Source organism: Topomyia yanbarensis, chromosome 2 (assembly GCF_030247195.1).
Source record: "Topomyia yanbarensis strain Yona2022 chromosome 2, ASM3024719v1, whole genome shotgun sequence".
NCBI classification, from domain to species: Eukaryota; Metazoa; Arthropoda; class Insecta; order Diptera; family Culicidae; genus Topomyia; species Topomyia yanbarensis.
Window position 1 is genome coordinate 230,690,275 of NC_080671.1, and position 19,404 is coordinate 230,709,678.

The 19,404-nt window shown below is 38.8% G+C and overlaps 1 protein-coding gene across 2 annotated transcripts in view; it reads right to left on the minus strand.

Moving 5' to 3' along the window:
• Positions 1-19,404, minus strand: part of LOC131682957 (cartilage oligomeric matrix protein) — a 1,738,261-nt gene that overhangs the window by 1,106,260 nt on the left and 612,597 nt on the right. For both annotated transcript variants that reach the window (XM_058964790.1, XM_058964792.1), the window contains one exon: positions 6,985-7,196. In XM_058964790.1, coding sequence (XP_058820773.1) covers positions 6,985-7,196 — 212 coding nt within the window. The remainder of the gene's footprint in view (positions 1-6,984; positions 7,197-19,404) is intronic.

Here is a 19,404-nt window from a genome sequence, read left to right on the forward strand (position 1 = left end):
ATTATAAAATTTGAAAAACCCGCACCCGACCCGAGCCCGAAAATTTTAAAATTATAAAACCCGGACCCGACCCGTACCCGAGAATGAAAATTTTGTAAAACCCGAACCCGACCCGACCCCGAGAATTTTAAAATTTGAAAACCCGAACCCGACCCGAACCCGAAAATTTTTAATTTGAGAAACCCGATCCGAACCCAACGTGCTAATATGGAGAATCCATAAGAGATCTCGAAGATTTTCAATTTTAGGCAACCTAGGCTCATCCTAGAATAGTAGAATCATTCGAATCTGAAGTAGCACCATACGCGTTGAGTTATAACGAATTACTGGCGAGTAAAATCCGCATTTTTATTTGCTATTATTGAACGTCGAATATGTAATGTTATGAGAAACTTACAAATTGTCGATATATTAACTGAAATGTAGAATAAATCGGTCGCTAACTCATGGGGAAACAAAAAACTTAATGGTGACAGTTTCAAACAACCTTACCCGTCGTACTTAACCAAAATTTCTAATTTTGTATCAAAAGCGAATTCTATACATTTCTTTTCTAGGAAATGTAAAACCATTCACAGTGATCACCTTCCATACAAAAGTCGGACAAAATCTCAAAAGTGGCCTGAATTTGATGAAAACTTTACATTAAGGTAATTTTGTGACGCTGAATTCATATTTGATGTTTATTTTTTGTTTTTTTTTATTGCCACAAAATTTTGGCACTTAGGGTGGTTCGAAAATTCAATATTTACGAATATAAAATTCATTTTCAATAAATTAGGAGCGGTGAATTTTTTAACAGAATACACATTTTTTCAATTGTTAATAATGATAAGACACATCTATAAATTATATTACGAAACTTGGGTAATCAAAGGCTACCATGCGTCTCCTTCAGACATATCATGAAAAATCACCTTTTTTCATATCTCGGGGCAGAAAGGGGCAAAACAAGATATTTATTTTCGGAAAGTACACTAATTTTCAAGTATCATGAACAACAAGCGATCTTTCCGAACTGTTTCAAAAAAAAAGTACAGCCACTTTGAATATTATAACTTTAATTTATTGCACGATTTATTATTTGTTCCTCATGTCTGAGCGAGAAGAAAGGCTTGTATCGACTGAATCGAATGGCAACTATAAGTCCAGCGAATAACCTTTAAAATGAAACCAGTTCAATCCAAATCGGAGTCATAACTAAAAATGTATATTCATTTGAATAACTTAGGTTTGAAAACAATGTTTCTCAGAATTGATCATCTATTTCACCTTTGAAGTTCTGTAAAAAATCGACCTATCGGCCTCAGGACTTTATATTTTGAGAAGACTTTATTCAACCTGTTAAGAAACAGGGAAAAATGTTAAATCATGAAAAATCTAAAATAAAATTTTGAGGTTTTGTCCGGCTAGGCGACACTGTGCAGCAGTACCACCAAATTTGTGATTTCAATATATGGGAATTGTGAAATCGTCCCCGGGCTACAACGTCCTTTTTAGTCAATGGTTACAGTTTATTTTAACTGCAAGCATTCTTTATCATAAATCAATTTGATTATTATTAAACTTCTATTAAAGCAGGTATAACCTATTTGTTGCATTTGACCAACTTAACAGTGCCCGCTTAAAGTTTGTTTGGGGTACAAATGTACCCCACAAAACCATTTACGTTAATGTTTTGTCATGTTTGCATAATTCCGAAGACATTATTTTATCTTTTTTTAAAAGCAAAACATCGATACACAGTAAGCGAAAAACTTGTGAAAAATCGTATGTTTTAGAATAAAACTATCCAATTTAATTATAAATTTAATAAAAATTAGACATATTAGAGCGATTTTAGTTCTTGGCTACGAATGTATCCCAAAAAACCGTTTACTTAGAGAAAAAGTCACGAAACCGTTGTAGGGTTAATGGACAATTATTATTCAATATGTAGCAAAAAGTACTACCATTAAGTGCACTCGCAACACCCACTGTTTGATTTCGGATCAATAGATTGGTTTTTATTGTTTCTACTTTCCGTAGATTTCTACTCGCTTTGCTTTGGACTCTGACCGCGGCCTACGTATCGGTTTTAAAATACCTGTCGAAATTAATATTTTAAAACAGAAAGTTGAACCAATATTTTCCGATAAATTCCTATTGACATGATTTATTACTAATTATCATTAAAAATAAATCGCAAAGAGATTTTAGATGTGAGACACGTATTGTTGAATGCTCTCTCATGAATGTTCTTTTAAAACATAAAATAATTCAGTCAGTTTGCGAATCTGAAGAGACAGAATTTTATACAAGAATGAAAAAATACTATATTTGAGCACCAGAAAATACGACGAATTCTAGCGATTTAAAGGTGCTACCATTTGGTACGGTTATATGTGTCTTCCATTCGTATCACGAAGTATAAAAAAACTGGGTCTTGTGTATAGACAGCGTCAAGAAATGGTTGGGTTGCTTTGTTCAAAACCCGAACCCGACCCGACCCCGATAATTTCTAATTTGAAAAACCCGAACCCGACCCGAGCCCGAAAGTTCAAAATTTTAAAAACCCGGACCCGACCCGAGCCCGAGAATTTCAAATTTCAAAACCCGGAACCCGACCCGAACCCGAGAAGCTTAAATTTATAGAACCCGAACCCGACCCGAAACCCGTCGGGTTCGGGTCGGGTCCGGGTTTCGGGTCTAAAAACCCGAACCCGACCATCTCTATCGTTCACATCTTGCGTGCCCCCGAGAAGGTCCAACAAGCATGCCGCCAAAACCCATCCCGGAAGAAAACTCCGAACAAACCGTAACTCGTCGAGAATGAATGCCAACATTTTATGAAAGAGAAAAGTTTTCTATTTCGTCTGTTGCTGTGATTCAGAATCGGCGATCAACAGTCCGTCCGGAATACCCTCCTAAAGCGAATCCCGACAGCACGCCCAGTGCCCGGAGATATGTACTGTTCTGTCAGTGCCCACTATAACTGCATTGTAAACCACACCAATTCACTCGTACAATCAGTTTAACACGCTGAGAATAAGTGAAAAGAATCAACTTATCTTGAACATCAGCTTCACATCAATATGTTGACTTGCAGTCATTGACCCTTAACTTTTTTCCTATTGAGCTCTGCATTAGAGATGGTCGGACCCGAACCCGTCGGGTTTCGGGTCGGGTTCGGGTTTTATAAATTTAAGCTTCTCGGGTTCGGGTTGGGTTCCGGCTTTTCAAATTTGAAATTCTCGGGTTCGGGTCGGGTCCGGGTTTTTGAAATTTTGAACTTTCGGGCTCGGGTCGGGTTCGGGTTTTTCAAATTAAAAATTATCGGGGTCGGGTCGGGTTCGAGTTTTGTACAAAACGAACCAACCATTTGTTGGCGCTGTTTGCATCTGTTTACAAAACCCAGTCTAGTAGTGAATTAAGCTTCTTGATACAAATGGACGACACATATAACCGTACTAAATGTTAACATCTTTGAATTGCTAGAATTTGTCGTATTTTATGGAGCTCAAATATTGTATATTTTCATTCTTGTAAAAAATTCCCTCTCTTCAGATTCGCAAACTGCCTGAATTTTTTTTATTTTTTAAACGTGCATTCATGAGATAGCATTCAAAATACGTGTTTCAAATCCAACATCTCTTTGCGATTTATTTTTCATGACAATTAGTAATAAACCAAATCAAAAGGAATATATCGGAAATTATTGGATCAACTTTCTATTATGTAATATAAATTTCGACAGATACTTTAAAACGGATACTTAGGCCGCGGTCGGAGTACTCGGCTAAAGCGTACAGCTAATCGTATCTACAGCAAACCGATTAGAAATTTACGGGATGTAGAGACAATAAAAAACAATCTATTGCCCCGCTCCTGATTGGTCGTTTTGACAGTCGCGAGAAATCGGAAGTTGGGTGTCGCGAATGTACTGAATAGTAGTACTTTTTGCTACATTTTGAATTATTATTAACAAAAACATGAATTAAAATGGTAATTAAGTTTCAATGCAGCACGATTTGTATATTCTTGGCATAGTTGCGATCCACGAGATACTTTTCAACCATTGATTACAAAGGCCGTTGCAGCCCGAGGACGATTCCCATATATTGAACTAACACATTTGTTGGTATTATGGCGGCTCAAATTTGAAAAAGCTGCATAGCCATTTTTTTTAAAAGCAGATAGTTTAAGCAAAATTTATTTGTTAGAGACTGTCTTTGTTTTATCAGACCTAAACAGATAACCTAGTGGATCCCATTTAAAAAAATCCACCAGGTGTCGTTGTTCATGACACTCATATGAGCGACCAAAAGTAAAAGTCGCAAGGACAGAACATGCTTTGAAAAACTCATTTCAAATATACTAGAATATAAAAACCGGATATAAACTTCAAGCATAAAAATCGGACTGGGACTTTCCTTTGTAAGAGTCGGATAAAAAAACCTTCAGTAAAAAACCGGGAAAAATATATCCGATTCTTACAAAGTAATTTTTATGAAGCGGCCTTTTAATGTTAAGCATCAAGATCCTACGATCGATTTATTTATTTTTAACCGATTTTTATACTGGAGGTTCATCCTTGCCGAGTTGAGAGCTTTTTAAGCGATTCTTATACTGAAGGATTTCGCTCATATGATGATGGTATATTAGCGCCACTATCAAATCAGTGGTACATATATGAAACAAGCACTTTCTGTCAGATTGTCCCCGGGCTGGGCCGTTGCATAATCCGGATTCCTTCATGAAAATACATGAATTTCCATGATCTTAATGAATTGATCGCGAAAATCGTACGTGCTCTGTTGAAGCCATTGACGGATTTTTGAAAGTTCGGAGTCGTTCCGAGAGCTCCATTGTAGATGTCGAAGCATCTGTACTGGCGCTCCTGCTCGGGTGCCTAAAGTTAAATATCTTCGAGATTTTTGGTTGATTCTCTGTATTATCAAGTTGGGTTCGGATCAGATTTCCCGGACCCGGGTCTGGGTTTTTCAATTTTAAAATTTTCGGGCTCGGGTCGGGTTCGGGTTTTTAAAATTTTACAATTTCGGGCTCGCGTCGGGTTTTTCAATTTTAAAGCTCTCGGGTTCGGGTCGGGTTCGGGTTCGAAAAAAATGAAACCCGACCATCTCTACTTTGCATCTGGTCTAGTTCACACCAGCACAACAGACTGCTAGGATTCTCCTTTCGAAGAAGGACCACCCGCTCACAGATGATAGCACTAACACACGCACAAGTTCTTATTGCAAGTTCTAATTGGAAACAAAAATGACGCCGTTCTTTTTCTTTGTTGGCACATATCCCCCTCGGAACTCTTATTTTTTGCGCTACTCGCATTCCCTCGTCGTTAGCATTATCACATTTCCGATCCTCTAATTACGCTCCGATTCCATTTATTATTTTAGAAGAATGTTTGTTTACTTTACACGATAGGTAGCCATCTGACTGTTCGATAGGTATATTTGGCTTCACTCTGTGCGAGCCTTTATAGGGCACTTGTATAGCGCATATGTATTGGTGAGTCGTTGGGCAGGCAAAAATGACAGTTGCATATATGAATATGGAGCGGATAGATTGATTTATTTTAAATAATTAATTCACAATATTAAGAGCAAATATGAGAAAATGTAATGTATTATAGGAATCACAATTAAACATTCATTGCGTAACATAATGTTTTCTATCGTTTGAACCGGATACGCGGACAAAATAAGTAAAGCATTGCCAAAGCTATGCTTCATACCCATGGAACGAGCATTACAAAAGATTTTTGCAGAAAAAAATGGTTTTTATTTCAAATTTGTGAAATATCTTGTGCATCGAGAGTTTATGCATACAAAAAAGCTTCTAGACTTGAAAGGTTTTAAGGCCTATACGACTCAAGGGGGGGGGGGGGGTTTAAGGGTTTCAGTATAAAGAAAACACTTTTTGCGATTTTTTTAGAAATTTGAATGAAGCGAATTAATCAAAACTTGTACATCATAATATTTCATTTCATTAATGCTGTAATTTTTCTATACAAAAATATCAACAAGCGAGTCGGAGGTGAAGCTTTTTGTAGAACGTCTTTGAAAAAACACGACTTGCAGTGTTAATTGCCATTCAAAGACTACTGAACCGATTTATTTCAATCTTTGCATATACATTCTATGTTAAAAATACCTAACCCCTACGTTGAGTCTTCGAGATAATTTTTCAAAAGTTTTGTTCGATTCGCTTCAGTTAAATTTCTAAAAAATCGGAAAAAAGTGTTTTTTCATACTGAAACCCTTTACCTGTACTCCCACCCCCTGATACAAGTTTTAAATATGTTGAATTTGACTTTCTTATCATAAATAGTAGGGTGAAATTTTATGCTATTTCAATGCATATTTGAAAAATGTAATTTGTAAAAAATATAAGTTTTATTTTTATAGGTGAACAAATATGATATCTGAAGTGAGTGTTAGTAGATTTCACAGGAGCAAACCAAATGTTTCTTACGTTTACATGCTTGGGTTTGCAATATTTGGTTTGATACCAAGTCTGTCTACTTCAGTGCATTTAGTATTGTACATTTCCCCAGGACTGAATCGAGCAGTTCTGGACAATTATCCGCCAGCGAAAAGCGAAACCATACTTCCTTACCACGATTGTCCTTTTTGCAACCATCAACTACACACGTTCTAAACGCGAGTTTATATGTAAAAATCTTCAAATAATCCTTTGTGTTTATTGCCATATAATCACAGATTATTATTATGGAACTGGGTGGATTTATTGTTGAGAAGAATATCACTTTGCTCGAACTTTTAACTTGCTGCATGGAACGTAAACATGCAATGTGTGCCCAACAGATGCTTTGACTGTGTGTGTAGCAAGAGCCCTATTACATAAACAACGCCTGGTCTAGTCAAATGCAACTCAAAACCATGTTTGACCAGTCGATTTATAGTAAAACCATTTTTAAAATCACATGAATAAAAAAAGTAAAGTAATGTAAACTGTACTTACCAACTTAACATTCGATTCGTCTACAGTGAAGTACAGCTTTGAAATGTCGAACTCCATGTCCAGCTTCGTGTCCTCCTTACAATCGATATACAGAACCAACGAGGTCTTTCTGAATAGAATGGCCAACGATCGTATTGTTGTACTTTCATTCATCCCTGATATGTCTAAATACTTTGAGTATAATTTGGTATTGGTGTTTATGTCGATTGTCACTGAAATTATTAATCGAATTGTAATTAGATATATGTTTTATAGTGATAAAAAGTTCCGCGTTGGGATTCTGGGAATATAAGCAAAAAGCCGAATTAATCAATCTAGTAGTGAAACAAGACATTTCTTATACATTCATTATCTGCTATTCGCTAGATTGCAGATATCATACGAAGCATGGATCCATGGATGAGGTGAACACAGTTTCGAGTTCTGCACGAATGAACAATTGAATAAAATGAATAAATTATGCAAAATAATTAGGGTTTCCACCCCTCCGGGTTCGACCCGGAGACTCCGGTTTTCGGGAGCAATCTCCAGGCCTCCAGATTTTACATCAATTTCTCCGGGTTTGGTGGGAAGAAGCATAATTTCATTTTTTATGGAATTAACTGACTCTTTACAAAATATTTAAAAAGCATAACTTAACTATAACTCTGGTTCAGATTTATTTTGTGATTTTAAGGTGGCAAAGATGAGTTCACCAAATATTGCTGACTTCTTTCACAAAGCAATGAAAATGAAAAACAAATCAAATTTACTATCAATTAAGAAAAGTAATATTTCGCTATATGTTACAATTGAAATGTTTCATCCCACTATTTAAGTCGCTCAAAATGGTGTAAAAAGTTATTTTGCTGCAATTATACCAAATTACTTCACCAAGGTATGGCAGCTTTGTTGTAATCCAACTGACTAGCTGAACATCAAACGAGTTCTTCCGGTGTTGTTGCTACTCCTGCAGCGACCCTTAACTGTTGGCTAGGAAGGTATGTTTTGCCCCTTTGTTGCGACCTCTGGTGATGAATAACCTACACCACATAGTGCTTCCCATGTGATGCCGCAGCCCTGCCTCATTTGCTCTCCTTTTTCCGTTGGAGAGCAATTCACGTTCGACTTATCCTGCACAGCGAGACTAGCTGGTCCTTTGGTATTTTTAACACTCAGTCGGGAAAGTGAAATGCTACATCAGATTAAACCGATAAAACCGTTCTGAAACGTGGAAATTTACAGCTTTACTTTAACGTAGTAATAAATAGCGATTAAAGTGCTCTAATATGCCGAGCAATCGCTTTCCGTCTAGTTCCACTAAAAATCCACCACCCCCCAGGTCAGTGAAAATTTCCGGGTCAAAGCCTCTCCAGAGTTGGCAACCCTAAAAATAATAAACTAATGAATTTAAAAAAAAATCATGGTGAATGTAATTAATAAAATAAATAAAATGAATAACACGAATGTTTCGTCTAATGCTTAGGGCCTACGTTGTGCTTCCTTAGTTTGTATTTTAATCGAGCATATGAGGCCAAAGATTTCGTTGGACACTAGATTCCCATTTAAACGGCTGATTCCCGCAAAACCGAAGAAACGGCAATACGTTCGAAACCGATAGAACGGATAAGACAAATAAAAACTCGCAGTTCGTTTTCCTTACGGGTTACTGATTTATTCGATCACAGCTGGAAGACCGACCGCCTACGGCAGTGGTCGATTTACTTCTAACATGAAACACATTTTGTTACATACAACATACATAACATTTACAATTCAAGAAAACATGACGATCGACTGGCAACTCGGTTGGATCCCATTCTCGTTTTCCTCATCTATGTGAGAGAGACAGTGCTCACTGTCTCACAGTCGTTGATGATAAAGATAACAGCGAATGGAACGACCGTAAATGACGCTGAGCCGCAACAACGAAAATAATGGAAAAATCAAAACGATAACAGTACTATAAACAGGTTTTCTACCATTTAATTCTATTATGTTTATGAGTAGCGTGTGAGACCCTTTGTCGATAAATTCACAGCCTTTTCTACTTTCTGAAATAATACTAAAAGATCTTTCAACTCAATCTTCGTTTTCAGCTGGATCATGTTAATAACTATTAAGGAAAAATAAGTAAATTTACTAAAAAATGGCGGAATGTAAAAAATAGTCGGCATGCTTAAAAAATCCAGAGTGCCATTCACCGAAACAAAAGATAGGAATGTATCCATTCACTGTTTACAAGGCCATCCATTAGTCGCTCACTTGTTATTGCTCATCATCTTGTCAATGAACAAGCAGTAAATGAAATTGTTGAAATTGAACAACTCCAGCAAGAGTCGCCCAAAAATCTTTAAGTCGAGACCGACTAACATCGATTCAGGTAAAACTTTACATGTTTAACCTACATGGAAGACTAACTGCTATATTATGGACTGATGATTCAGCTGTATAGTTGAATCATATTGTTGTTTTCCTGCAGCACTCATTTTTTTCACTTTTTAGCATCCTCCTCGTCTTGGTGCCAGTTAGATGACAAATTTAAACTAGCACCAAAATTAGCACTACATAATTAGACGCTCAATTCTTAATCCAAAAAATCATTCGTCATTTTTTTTAAATTTTTAATAACGTGACTTTAAATTTGTTTTCATTTGTCACGCCTAATTCGTCTTACATTAACTAAGAAACTGGCAGGTTTCCAGCGATGTCTCGGAAGACAAGCACATAAGCTCTGGTTTACTGACGAGAATGCGAAATCCGAAACAGTTCATTGGTTTGAAAACCAAAATGTCTGGCACTATGTAAACAAAGTGTTTTTTTATGCAGGAGGGCACAAAACATATCTTAAAATTAGTTTCTAGAGTTTCGGATTCCGTTCGTCAGTAACTCGTCACTGTTGTGCTATCTTATGATAAGCGATCTTCAGTACATTTCAAGAAAAACAATTTTTAATGTTTGAGATTGAATATCTTGATATAAATGGGAGGAACAATTCAGAAAGGTAAATTTATACTTCTATCTATTCTGCATTAGTCTCTCAACTATTACGAAGATTGGTTAGCTATACCTAGGGTTCGTCGCGGTTGCGGTAATAGTTAGCGGTAGTTTGACTCCCGTTCACTTCAATTGAAGTTTTTGCCATTGGCTCTTTGGGAAAATATTAGAGGAAAATACATTAAATGCTAGAACTTTCGAACTAGCCTTTAGAAAGTTACACTTAATACATTTCTAAAAGGGAGCAATCTTAGTTTTTGAATGAGAATACATCTGTTTCTTGAAGAATGCGGAAGTTAGAGTTTTGGGATATTTTGTCCGTAAAATTCCCTATTTTTAAAAATCATTTCTGCTGTATGCTACAAATCATACATTTTTTGCAGTTTTTCTAATGTTCAATAATTCTGTACCGGTTGATACCGGACTCCTGATTAGATGTAATGTGTAGAGCAATTTTTTTTCCGTCAAATATGGCGAAATATTGATGAAATACAATATGTTTTTATTTCACTCTATAGGAATATATGCGCTACTATATAGAAGTACTGGTATTTCGATCTTATTTTTTTTGGTGAAATTCCTTTAAGAATGAAAGGTGGTTTACTACGTAAATGCGAAAATCATCCATTTCATTTTCATATGTCAAAAACCTATTTTAATCCACCTAGCGGTGCAATTGTGCCTTTCTCAATCATGAATCACGAGAACGTGTGCGTTGTTTATATTCATTAAAAGCTTTTAAATGCATATATTACATTTTATTATTATACATCACATGACAACTATATAAGGAAAATAAATCATTATTCGACTTCTAAAATTTTGAAAAAGATAAAATAGCCACGGTAATATTGAACTGAAAAAAGGTGCAAAATCGGCAAAGTCCCAAAAAGCCGATTTTTATAAAAAAAAATTTTCCGAGATAACATAAAATCTGGACGTTTCATGCATTTTAAAGATGTTTGGCATCAAAAATACGAAATTTCATGGAGTCCCCCCTTTGAAAAAAAAATTGAGTTCCGGCTTATATGGGAATTTCATATGTGACCAGACGATTTAGTCTATATTTCCGGACTCACATAAGCGATCCGTACGAAATTTTATAGACATCTATGGGGATATTATAGCTATCATTTCGGACTAAGTTTGTGAAAATCGGCCCAACCATTTCCGAGAAACTGATATGAGTTTGCTAGTTATGAAAGATGGCCGCTTTTTCCGGGCACTTCCGGAACCGTTTATGGTGGTCAATGTAGTCAACAAAAGTTTGTTTGGCCGTCGGTGACCTAGAACTGCAAAGTTAAGTTATTTGAGAGACATTTTAGCGAAATTTTTACCTTTTTTGCTTCCATCGGAGTATCGGTTTGAATCACAATTTGCTATGTGATCGCACGCCACAACCCGTAACTCCGGAACCGGAAGTCGGTTGGGGATAAAATTTAATAGCCATTTACGGGGACGCAATACCTTTCATTTGAGGTCAAGTTTAGTCGAATCGGTCTAGCCATCTCCGAGAAACCGATGTGACTGTTACTCTGAATTTGGATACTTCCGCCGGGGCTTCCGGAACCGATGATGGTGGCCAATGTGACCAAAGAGACTTTGAATGGCTGTTAATGACCTAGTACTACAAATCGAAGCAGTTGTGGTCACATTTTGGAAAAAATTTCACCATTATACATTCATTGCAGAATTTCTTAAAATCGACGTTTTCTGCGTGATCGTACTCATCACCCTGTAATTCCGGAACCGGAAGTCGGATCCATTAGAAATTCAATAGCAGCCTATGGGAACGTTGCACCTTTCATTTGGGACTAAGTTTGTAAAAATCGGTTCATCCATCTCTGAGAAAAGTGAGTGAGATTGTGTTCGCGTACACACACACACAGACGCACATACACACACACATACATACACACACACAGACATTTGCCGAACTCGACGAACTGAATCGAATGGTATATGTCACTCGGCCCTCCGGGCCTCCGTTAAAAAGTCGGTTTTCAGAGCAATTGCAATACCTTTCTATTGAGAAAGGCAAAAAGGTGCAAAATCGGCAAAGTCCCAAAAAGTCGATTTCCAAAAAAAAAAAAAAATTCGTGATAACATAAAATCTCGACGTTTCATGCATTTTAAAGATGTTTGGCATCAAAAATACGAATTCGATTTCTGAAATTTCATGGGGTCCCCCCTTTGAAAAAAATTTTGAGTTCCGGCTTATATGGGAATTTCATGTGTGACCGGACCGTTCAGTCTATATTTCCGGAACCATACAAGCGGTCCGTGCGAAATGTTACAGACATCTGTGGGGATAATATAGCTATCATTTGGGACTAAGTTTGTGAAAATCGGCCCAACCATTTCCGAGAAACTGATATGAGTTTGCTAGTTATGAAAGATGGCCGCTTTTCCCGGGCACTTCCGGAACCGTCTATGGTGGTCAATGTAGTCAACGAAAGTTTGTTTGGCCGTCGGTGACCTAGAACTGCAAAGTTAAGTTATTTGAGAGACATTTTAGCGAAATTTTTACCTTTTTTGCTTCCATCGGGGTATCGGTTTGAATCACAATTTGCTATGTGATCGCACGCCACAACCCGTAACTCCGGAACCGGAAGTCGGTTGGGGATAAAATTTAATAGCCATTTACGGGGACGCAATACCTTTCATTTGAGGTCAAGTTTAGTCGAATCGGTCTAGCCATCTCCGAGAAACCGATGTGACTGTTACTCTGAATTTGGATACTTCCGCCGGGGCTTCCGGAACCGATGATGGTGGCCAATGTGACCAAAGAGACTTTGAATGGCTGTTAATGACCTAGTACTACAAATCGAAGCAGTTGTGGTCACATTTTGGAAAAAATTTCACCATTATACATTCATTGCAGAATTTCTTAAAATCGACGTTTTCTGCGTGATCGTACTCATCACCCTGTAATTCCGGAACCGGAAGTCGGATCCATTAGAAATTCAATAGCAGCCTATGGGAACGTTGCACCTTTCATTTGGGACTAAGTTTGTAAAAATCGGTTCATCCATCTCTGAGAAAAGTGAGTGAGATTGTGTTCGCGTACACACACACAGACGCACATACACACACACACATACATACACACACACATACATACACACACACAGACATTTGCCGAACTCGACGAACTGAATCGAATGGTATATGTCACTCGGCCCTCCGGGCCTCCGTTAAAAAGTCGGTTTTCAGAGCAATTGCAATACCTTTCTATTGAGAAAGGCAAAAAGGTGCAAAATCGGCAAAGTCCCAAAAAGTCGATTTCCAAAAAAAAAAAAATTCGTGATAACATAAAATCTCGACGTTTCATGCATTTTAAAGATGTTTGGCATCAAAAATACGAATTCGATTTCTGAAATTTCATGGGGTCCCCCCTTTGAAAAAAATTTTGAGTTCCGGCTTATATGGGAATTTCATGTGTGACCGGACCGTTCAGTCTATATTTCCGGAACCATACAAGCGGTCCGTGCGAAATGTTACAGACATCTGTGGGGATAATATAGCTATCATTTGGGACTAAGTTTGTGAAAATCGGCCCAACCATTTCCGAGAAACTGATATGAGTTTGCTAGTTATGAAAGATGGCCGCTTTTCCCGGGCACTTCCGGAACCGTCTATGGTGGTCAATGTAGTCAACGAAAGTTTGTTTGGCCGTCGGTGACCTAGAACTGCAAAGTTAAGTTATTTGAGAGACATTTTAGCGAAATTTTTACCTTTTTTGCTTCCATCGGGGTATCGGTTTGAATCACAATTTGCTATGTGATCGCACGCCACAACGCGTAACTCCGGAACCGGAAGTCGGTTGGGGATAAAATTTAATAGCCATTTACGGGGACGCAATACCTTTCATTTGAGGTCAAGTTTAGTCGAATCGGTCTAGCCATCTCCGAGAAACCGATGTGACTGTTACTCTGAATTTGGATACTTCCGCCGGGGCTTCCGGAACCGATGATGGTGGCCAATGTGACCAAAGAGACTTTGAATGGCTGTTAATGACCTAGTACTACAAATCGAAGCAGTTGTGGTCACATTTTGGAAAAATTTTCACCATTATACATTCATTGCAGAATTTCTTAAAATCGACGTTTTCTGCGTGATCGTACTCATCACCCTGTAATTCCGGAACCGGAAGTCGGATCCATTAGAAATTCAATAGCAGCCTATGGGAACGTTGCACCTTTCATTTGGGACTAAGTTTGTAAAAATCGGTTCATCCATCTCTGAGAAAAGTGAGTGAGATTGTGTTCGCGTACACACACACAGACGCACATACACACACACATACATACACACACACATACATACACACACACAGACATTTGCCGAACTCGACGAACTGAATCGAATGGTATATGTCACTCGGCCCTCCGGGCCTCCGTTAAAAAGTCGGTTTTCAGAGCAATTGCAATACCTTTCTATTGAGAAAGGCAAAAAGGTGCAAAATCGGCAAAGTCCCAAAAAGTCGATTTCCAAAAAAAAAATTCGTGATAACATAAAATCTCGACGTTTCATGCATTTTAAAGATGTTTGGCATCAAAAATACGAATTCGATTTCTGAAATTTCATGGGGTCCCCCCTTTGAAAAAAATTTTGAGTTCCGGCTTATATGGGAATTTCATGTGTGACCGGACCGTTCAGTCTATATTTCCGGAACCATACAAGCGGTCCGTGCGAAATGTTACAGACATCTGTGGGGATAATATAGCTATCATTTGGGACTAAGTTTGTGAAGGAGGATGTTCTCGTCAAGTTGCAGTCTTTAGATGCGTCCAAGGGAGCGGGACCCGATCATTTACCACCATCGTTCATCCAAAACTGTGCGGACTCTCTCGCATTTCCAGTGTCCGTTATTTTCAATCGATCGTTGACTGACGCTGTTTTTCCTAGTTACTGGAAATCTGCTGCTATCACACCTGTGCCCAAGAGTGGTAGCGTTCATGATGTGGAGAACTATCGGGCGATATCGATTCTCAGCTGCCTCCCGAAGGTATTTGAACGATTGATATACGACATTGTTTATCAGTCCGTGCGTCATATCATCGTTGAGGAACAACATGGCTTCGTCAGTAAACGATCTACAACCACAAACCTTATGGCGTATGTATCCAGCATCATCGACAAACTTGACAAGCGACAACAAGTTGATTCCATTTATGTTGACTTGTCAAAGGCCTTCGACCGTGTTCCGCATCGCCTTGCTGTCGAGAAGCTTAAACGCATCGGATTTCCGGACTGGTTAACAGATTGGATTGCTTCTTATCTTGCAGGACGAAGCGCTTTTGTTCGATTAGGTGATACACTTTCTACACCTTTTGATATCTGTTCTGGTGTGCCACAAGGCAGTCATCTTGGACCATTGCTCTTCATTTTGTTTATAAATGATCTTGGCACGGTTTTGAAATCTCCGAAATCTATGTTTGCCGATGATTTGAAATTCTACCGACTTATAAAATCTTTGGAGGATTGTAAATTACTTCAGCTAGACATTGACGCTTTGTTAAATTGGTGCACCATCAATGGAATGGAGGTGAATATAGAAAAATGCAGCGTTATTACATTCACTCGGATCCTATCGCCGAACATGTTTAACTATAAAATGTCGTCAGCCAACGTGCACCGCAACTTCGTCGTCAAAGATTTGGGAGTTTATTTGGACAACAAGTTAACTTTCTCCGAGCATGTAGCGTCTACTATCGCCAAAGCGTTCTGCATGTTAGGATTTTTAAGGCGAAACACTCAGTCGTTCCAGAATGTGTACAGTTTGAAAACGCTTTATTGTTCGCTTGTACGCAGCATCTTGGAGTATGCCGTTCCTGTTTGGGCTCCTTATCACGGAGTCCACATTAACAGCATTGAGAGGGTGCAGAAATGTTTCATCAGGTATGCTCTTCGCCTTTTACCTTGGACCGACCCAGTTCGTTTACCGCCGTATGTGCAACGTTGCGCATTAATCCACCTGCCTACGCTTGCTGACAGGAGAATCAAACATCAACGAATGCTTATTTTTGACATCCTGGACGGGAACATTGAAAGTAGCCAACTCTTGGGTCAACTTAATTTCAATGCACCTAGAAGACAAACACGCCAAGTGGACTTTTTCCGTTTACCGTTGTGCCGTACGCAATTCGGACGAAACAACCCGTTAAATGTATGTTGTCGTGTGTTTAATCAAGTTTCATGTTTTTTCGATTTTAATGTTGCAAGATGTACTTTTAGTATTAGGATTAGTTGATAAGCCAGTCTGTGCGATTAATAGTCGAAGACCTATATATAAATAAAAATCGGCCCAACCATTTCCGAGAAACTGATATGAGTTTGCTAGTTATGAAAGATGGCCGCTTTTCCCGGGCACTTCCGGAACCGTCTATGGTGGTCAATGTAGTCAACGAAAGTTTGTTTGGCCGTCGGTGACCTAGAACTGCAAAGTTAAGTTATTTGAGAGACATTTTAGCGAAATTTTTACCTTTTTTGCTTCCATCGGGGTATCGGTTTGAATCACAATTTGCTATGTGATCGCACGTCACAACCCGTAACTCCGGAACCGGAAGTCGGTTGGGCATAAAATTTAATAGCCATTTACGGGGACGCAATACCTTTCATTTGAGGTCAAGTTTAGTCGAATCGGTCTAGCCATCTCCGAGAAACCGATGTGACTGTTACTCTGAATTTGGATACTTCCGCCGGGGCTTCCGGAACCGATGATGGTGGCCAATGTGACCAAAGAGACTTTGAATGGCTGTTAATGACCTAGTACTACAAATCGAAGCAGTTGTGGTCACATTTTGGAAAAATTTTCACCATTATACATTCATTGCAGAATTTCTTAAAATCGACGTTTTCTGCGTGATCGTACTCATCACCCTGTAATTCCGGAACCGGAAGTCGGATCCATTAGAAATTCAATAGCAGCCTATGGGAACGTTGCACCTTTCATTTGGGACTAAGTTTGTAAAAATCGGTTCATCCATCTCTGAGAAAAGTGAGTGAGATTGTGTTCGCGTACACACACACAGACGCACATACACACACATACATACACACACACATACATACACACACACAGACATTTGCCGAACTCGACGAACTGAATCGAATGGTATATGTCACTCGGCCCTCCGGGCCTCCGTTAAAAAGTCGGTTTTCAGAGCAATTGCAATACCTTTCTATTGAGAAAGGCAAAAAGGTGCAAAATCGGCAAAGTCCCAAAAAGCCGATTTTTATAAAAAAAAATTTTCCGAGATAACATAAAATCTGGACGTTTCATGCATTTTAAAGATGTTTGGCATCAAAAATACGAAATTTCATGGAGTCCCCCCTTTGAAAAAAAATTGAGTTCCGGCTTATATGGGAATTTCATATGTGACCAGACGATTTAGTCTATATTTCCGGACTCACATAAGCGATCCGTACGAAATTTTATAGACATCTATGGGGATATTATAGCTATCATTTCGGACTAAGTTTGTGAAAATCGGCCCAACCATTTCCGAGAAACTGATATGAGTTTGCTAGTTATGAAAGATGGCCGCTTTTTCCGGGCACTTCCGGAACCGTTTATGGTGGTCAATGTAGTCAACAAAAGTTTGTTTGGCCGTCGGTGACCTAGAACTGCAAAGTTAAGTTATTTGAGAGACATTTTAGCGAAATTTTTACCTTTTTTGCTTCAATCGGAGTATCGGTTTGAATCACAATTTGCTATGTGATCGCACGCCACAACCCGTAACTCCGGAACCGGAAGTCGGTTGGGGATAAAATTTAATAGCCATTTACGGGGACGCAATACCTTTCATTTGAGGTCAAGTTTAGTCGAATCGGTCTAGCCATCTCCGAGAAACCGATGTGACTGTTACTCTGAATTTGGATACTTCCGCCGGGGCTTCCGGAACCGATGATGGTGGCCAATGTGACCAAAGAGACTTTGAATGGCTGTTAATGACCTAGTACTACAAATCGAAGCAGTTGTGGTCACATTTTGGAAAAAATTTCACCATTATACATTCATTGCAGAATTTCTTAAAATCGACGTTTTCTGCGTGATCGTACTCATCACCCTGTAATTCCGGAACCGGAAGTCGGATCCATTAGAAATTCAATAGCAGCCTATGGGAACGTTGCACCTTTCATTTGGGACTAAGTTTGTAAAAATCGGTTCATCCATCTCTGAGAAAAGTGAGTGAGATTGTGTTCGCGTACACACACACAGACGCACATACACACACACATACATACACACACACATACATACACACACACAGACATTTGCCGAACTCGACGAACTGAATCGAATGGTATATGTCACTCGGCCCTCCGGGCCTCCGTTAAAAAGTCGGTTTTCAGAGCAATTGCAATACCTTTCTATTGAGAAAGGCAAAAAGGTGCAAAATCGGCAAAGTCCCAAAAAGTCGATTTCCAAAAAAAAAAAAAAATTCGTGATAACATAAAATCTCGACGTTTCATGCATTTTAAAGATGTTTGGCATCAAAAATACGAATTCGATTTCTGAAATTTCATGGGGTCCCCCCTTTGAAAAAAATTTTGAGTTCCGGCTTATATGGGAATTTCATGTGTGACCGGACCGTTCAGTCTATATTTCCGGAACCATACAAGCGGTCCGTGCGAAATGTTACAGACATCTGTGGGGATAATATAGCTATCATTTGGGACTAAGTTTGTGAAAATCGGCCCAACCATTTCCGAGAAACTGATATGAGTTTGCTAGTTATGAAAGATGGCCGCTTTTCCCGGGCACTTCCGGAACCGTCTATGGTGGTCAATGTAGTCAACGAAAGTTTGTTTGGCCGTCGGTGACCTAGAACTGCAAAGTTAAGTTATTTGAGAGACATTTTAGCGAAATTTTTACCTTTTTTGCTTCCATAGGGGTATCGGTTTGAATCACAATTTGCTATGTGATCGCACGCCACAACGCGTAACTCCGGAACCGGAAGTCGGTTGGGGATAAAATTAAATAGCCATTTACGGGGACGCAATACCTTTCATTTGAGGTCAAGTTTAGTCGAATCGGTCTAGCCATCTCCGAGAAACCGATGTGACTGTTACTCTGAATTTGGATACTTCCGCCGGGGCTTCCGGAACCGATGATGGTGGCCAATGTGACCAAAGAGACTTTGAATGGCTGTTAATGACCTAGTACTACAAATCGAAGCAGTTGTGGTCACATTTTGGAAAAATTTTCACCATTATACATTCATTGCAGAATTTCTTAAAATCGACGTTTTCTGCGTGATCGTACTCATCACCCTGTAATTCCGGAACCGGAAGTCGGATCCATTAGAAATTCAATAGCAGCCTATGGGAACGTTGCACCTTTCATTTGGGACTAAGTTTGTAAAAATCGGTTCATCCATCTCTGAGAAAAGTGAGTGAGATTGTGTTCGCGTACACACACACAGACGCACATAC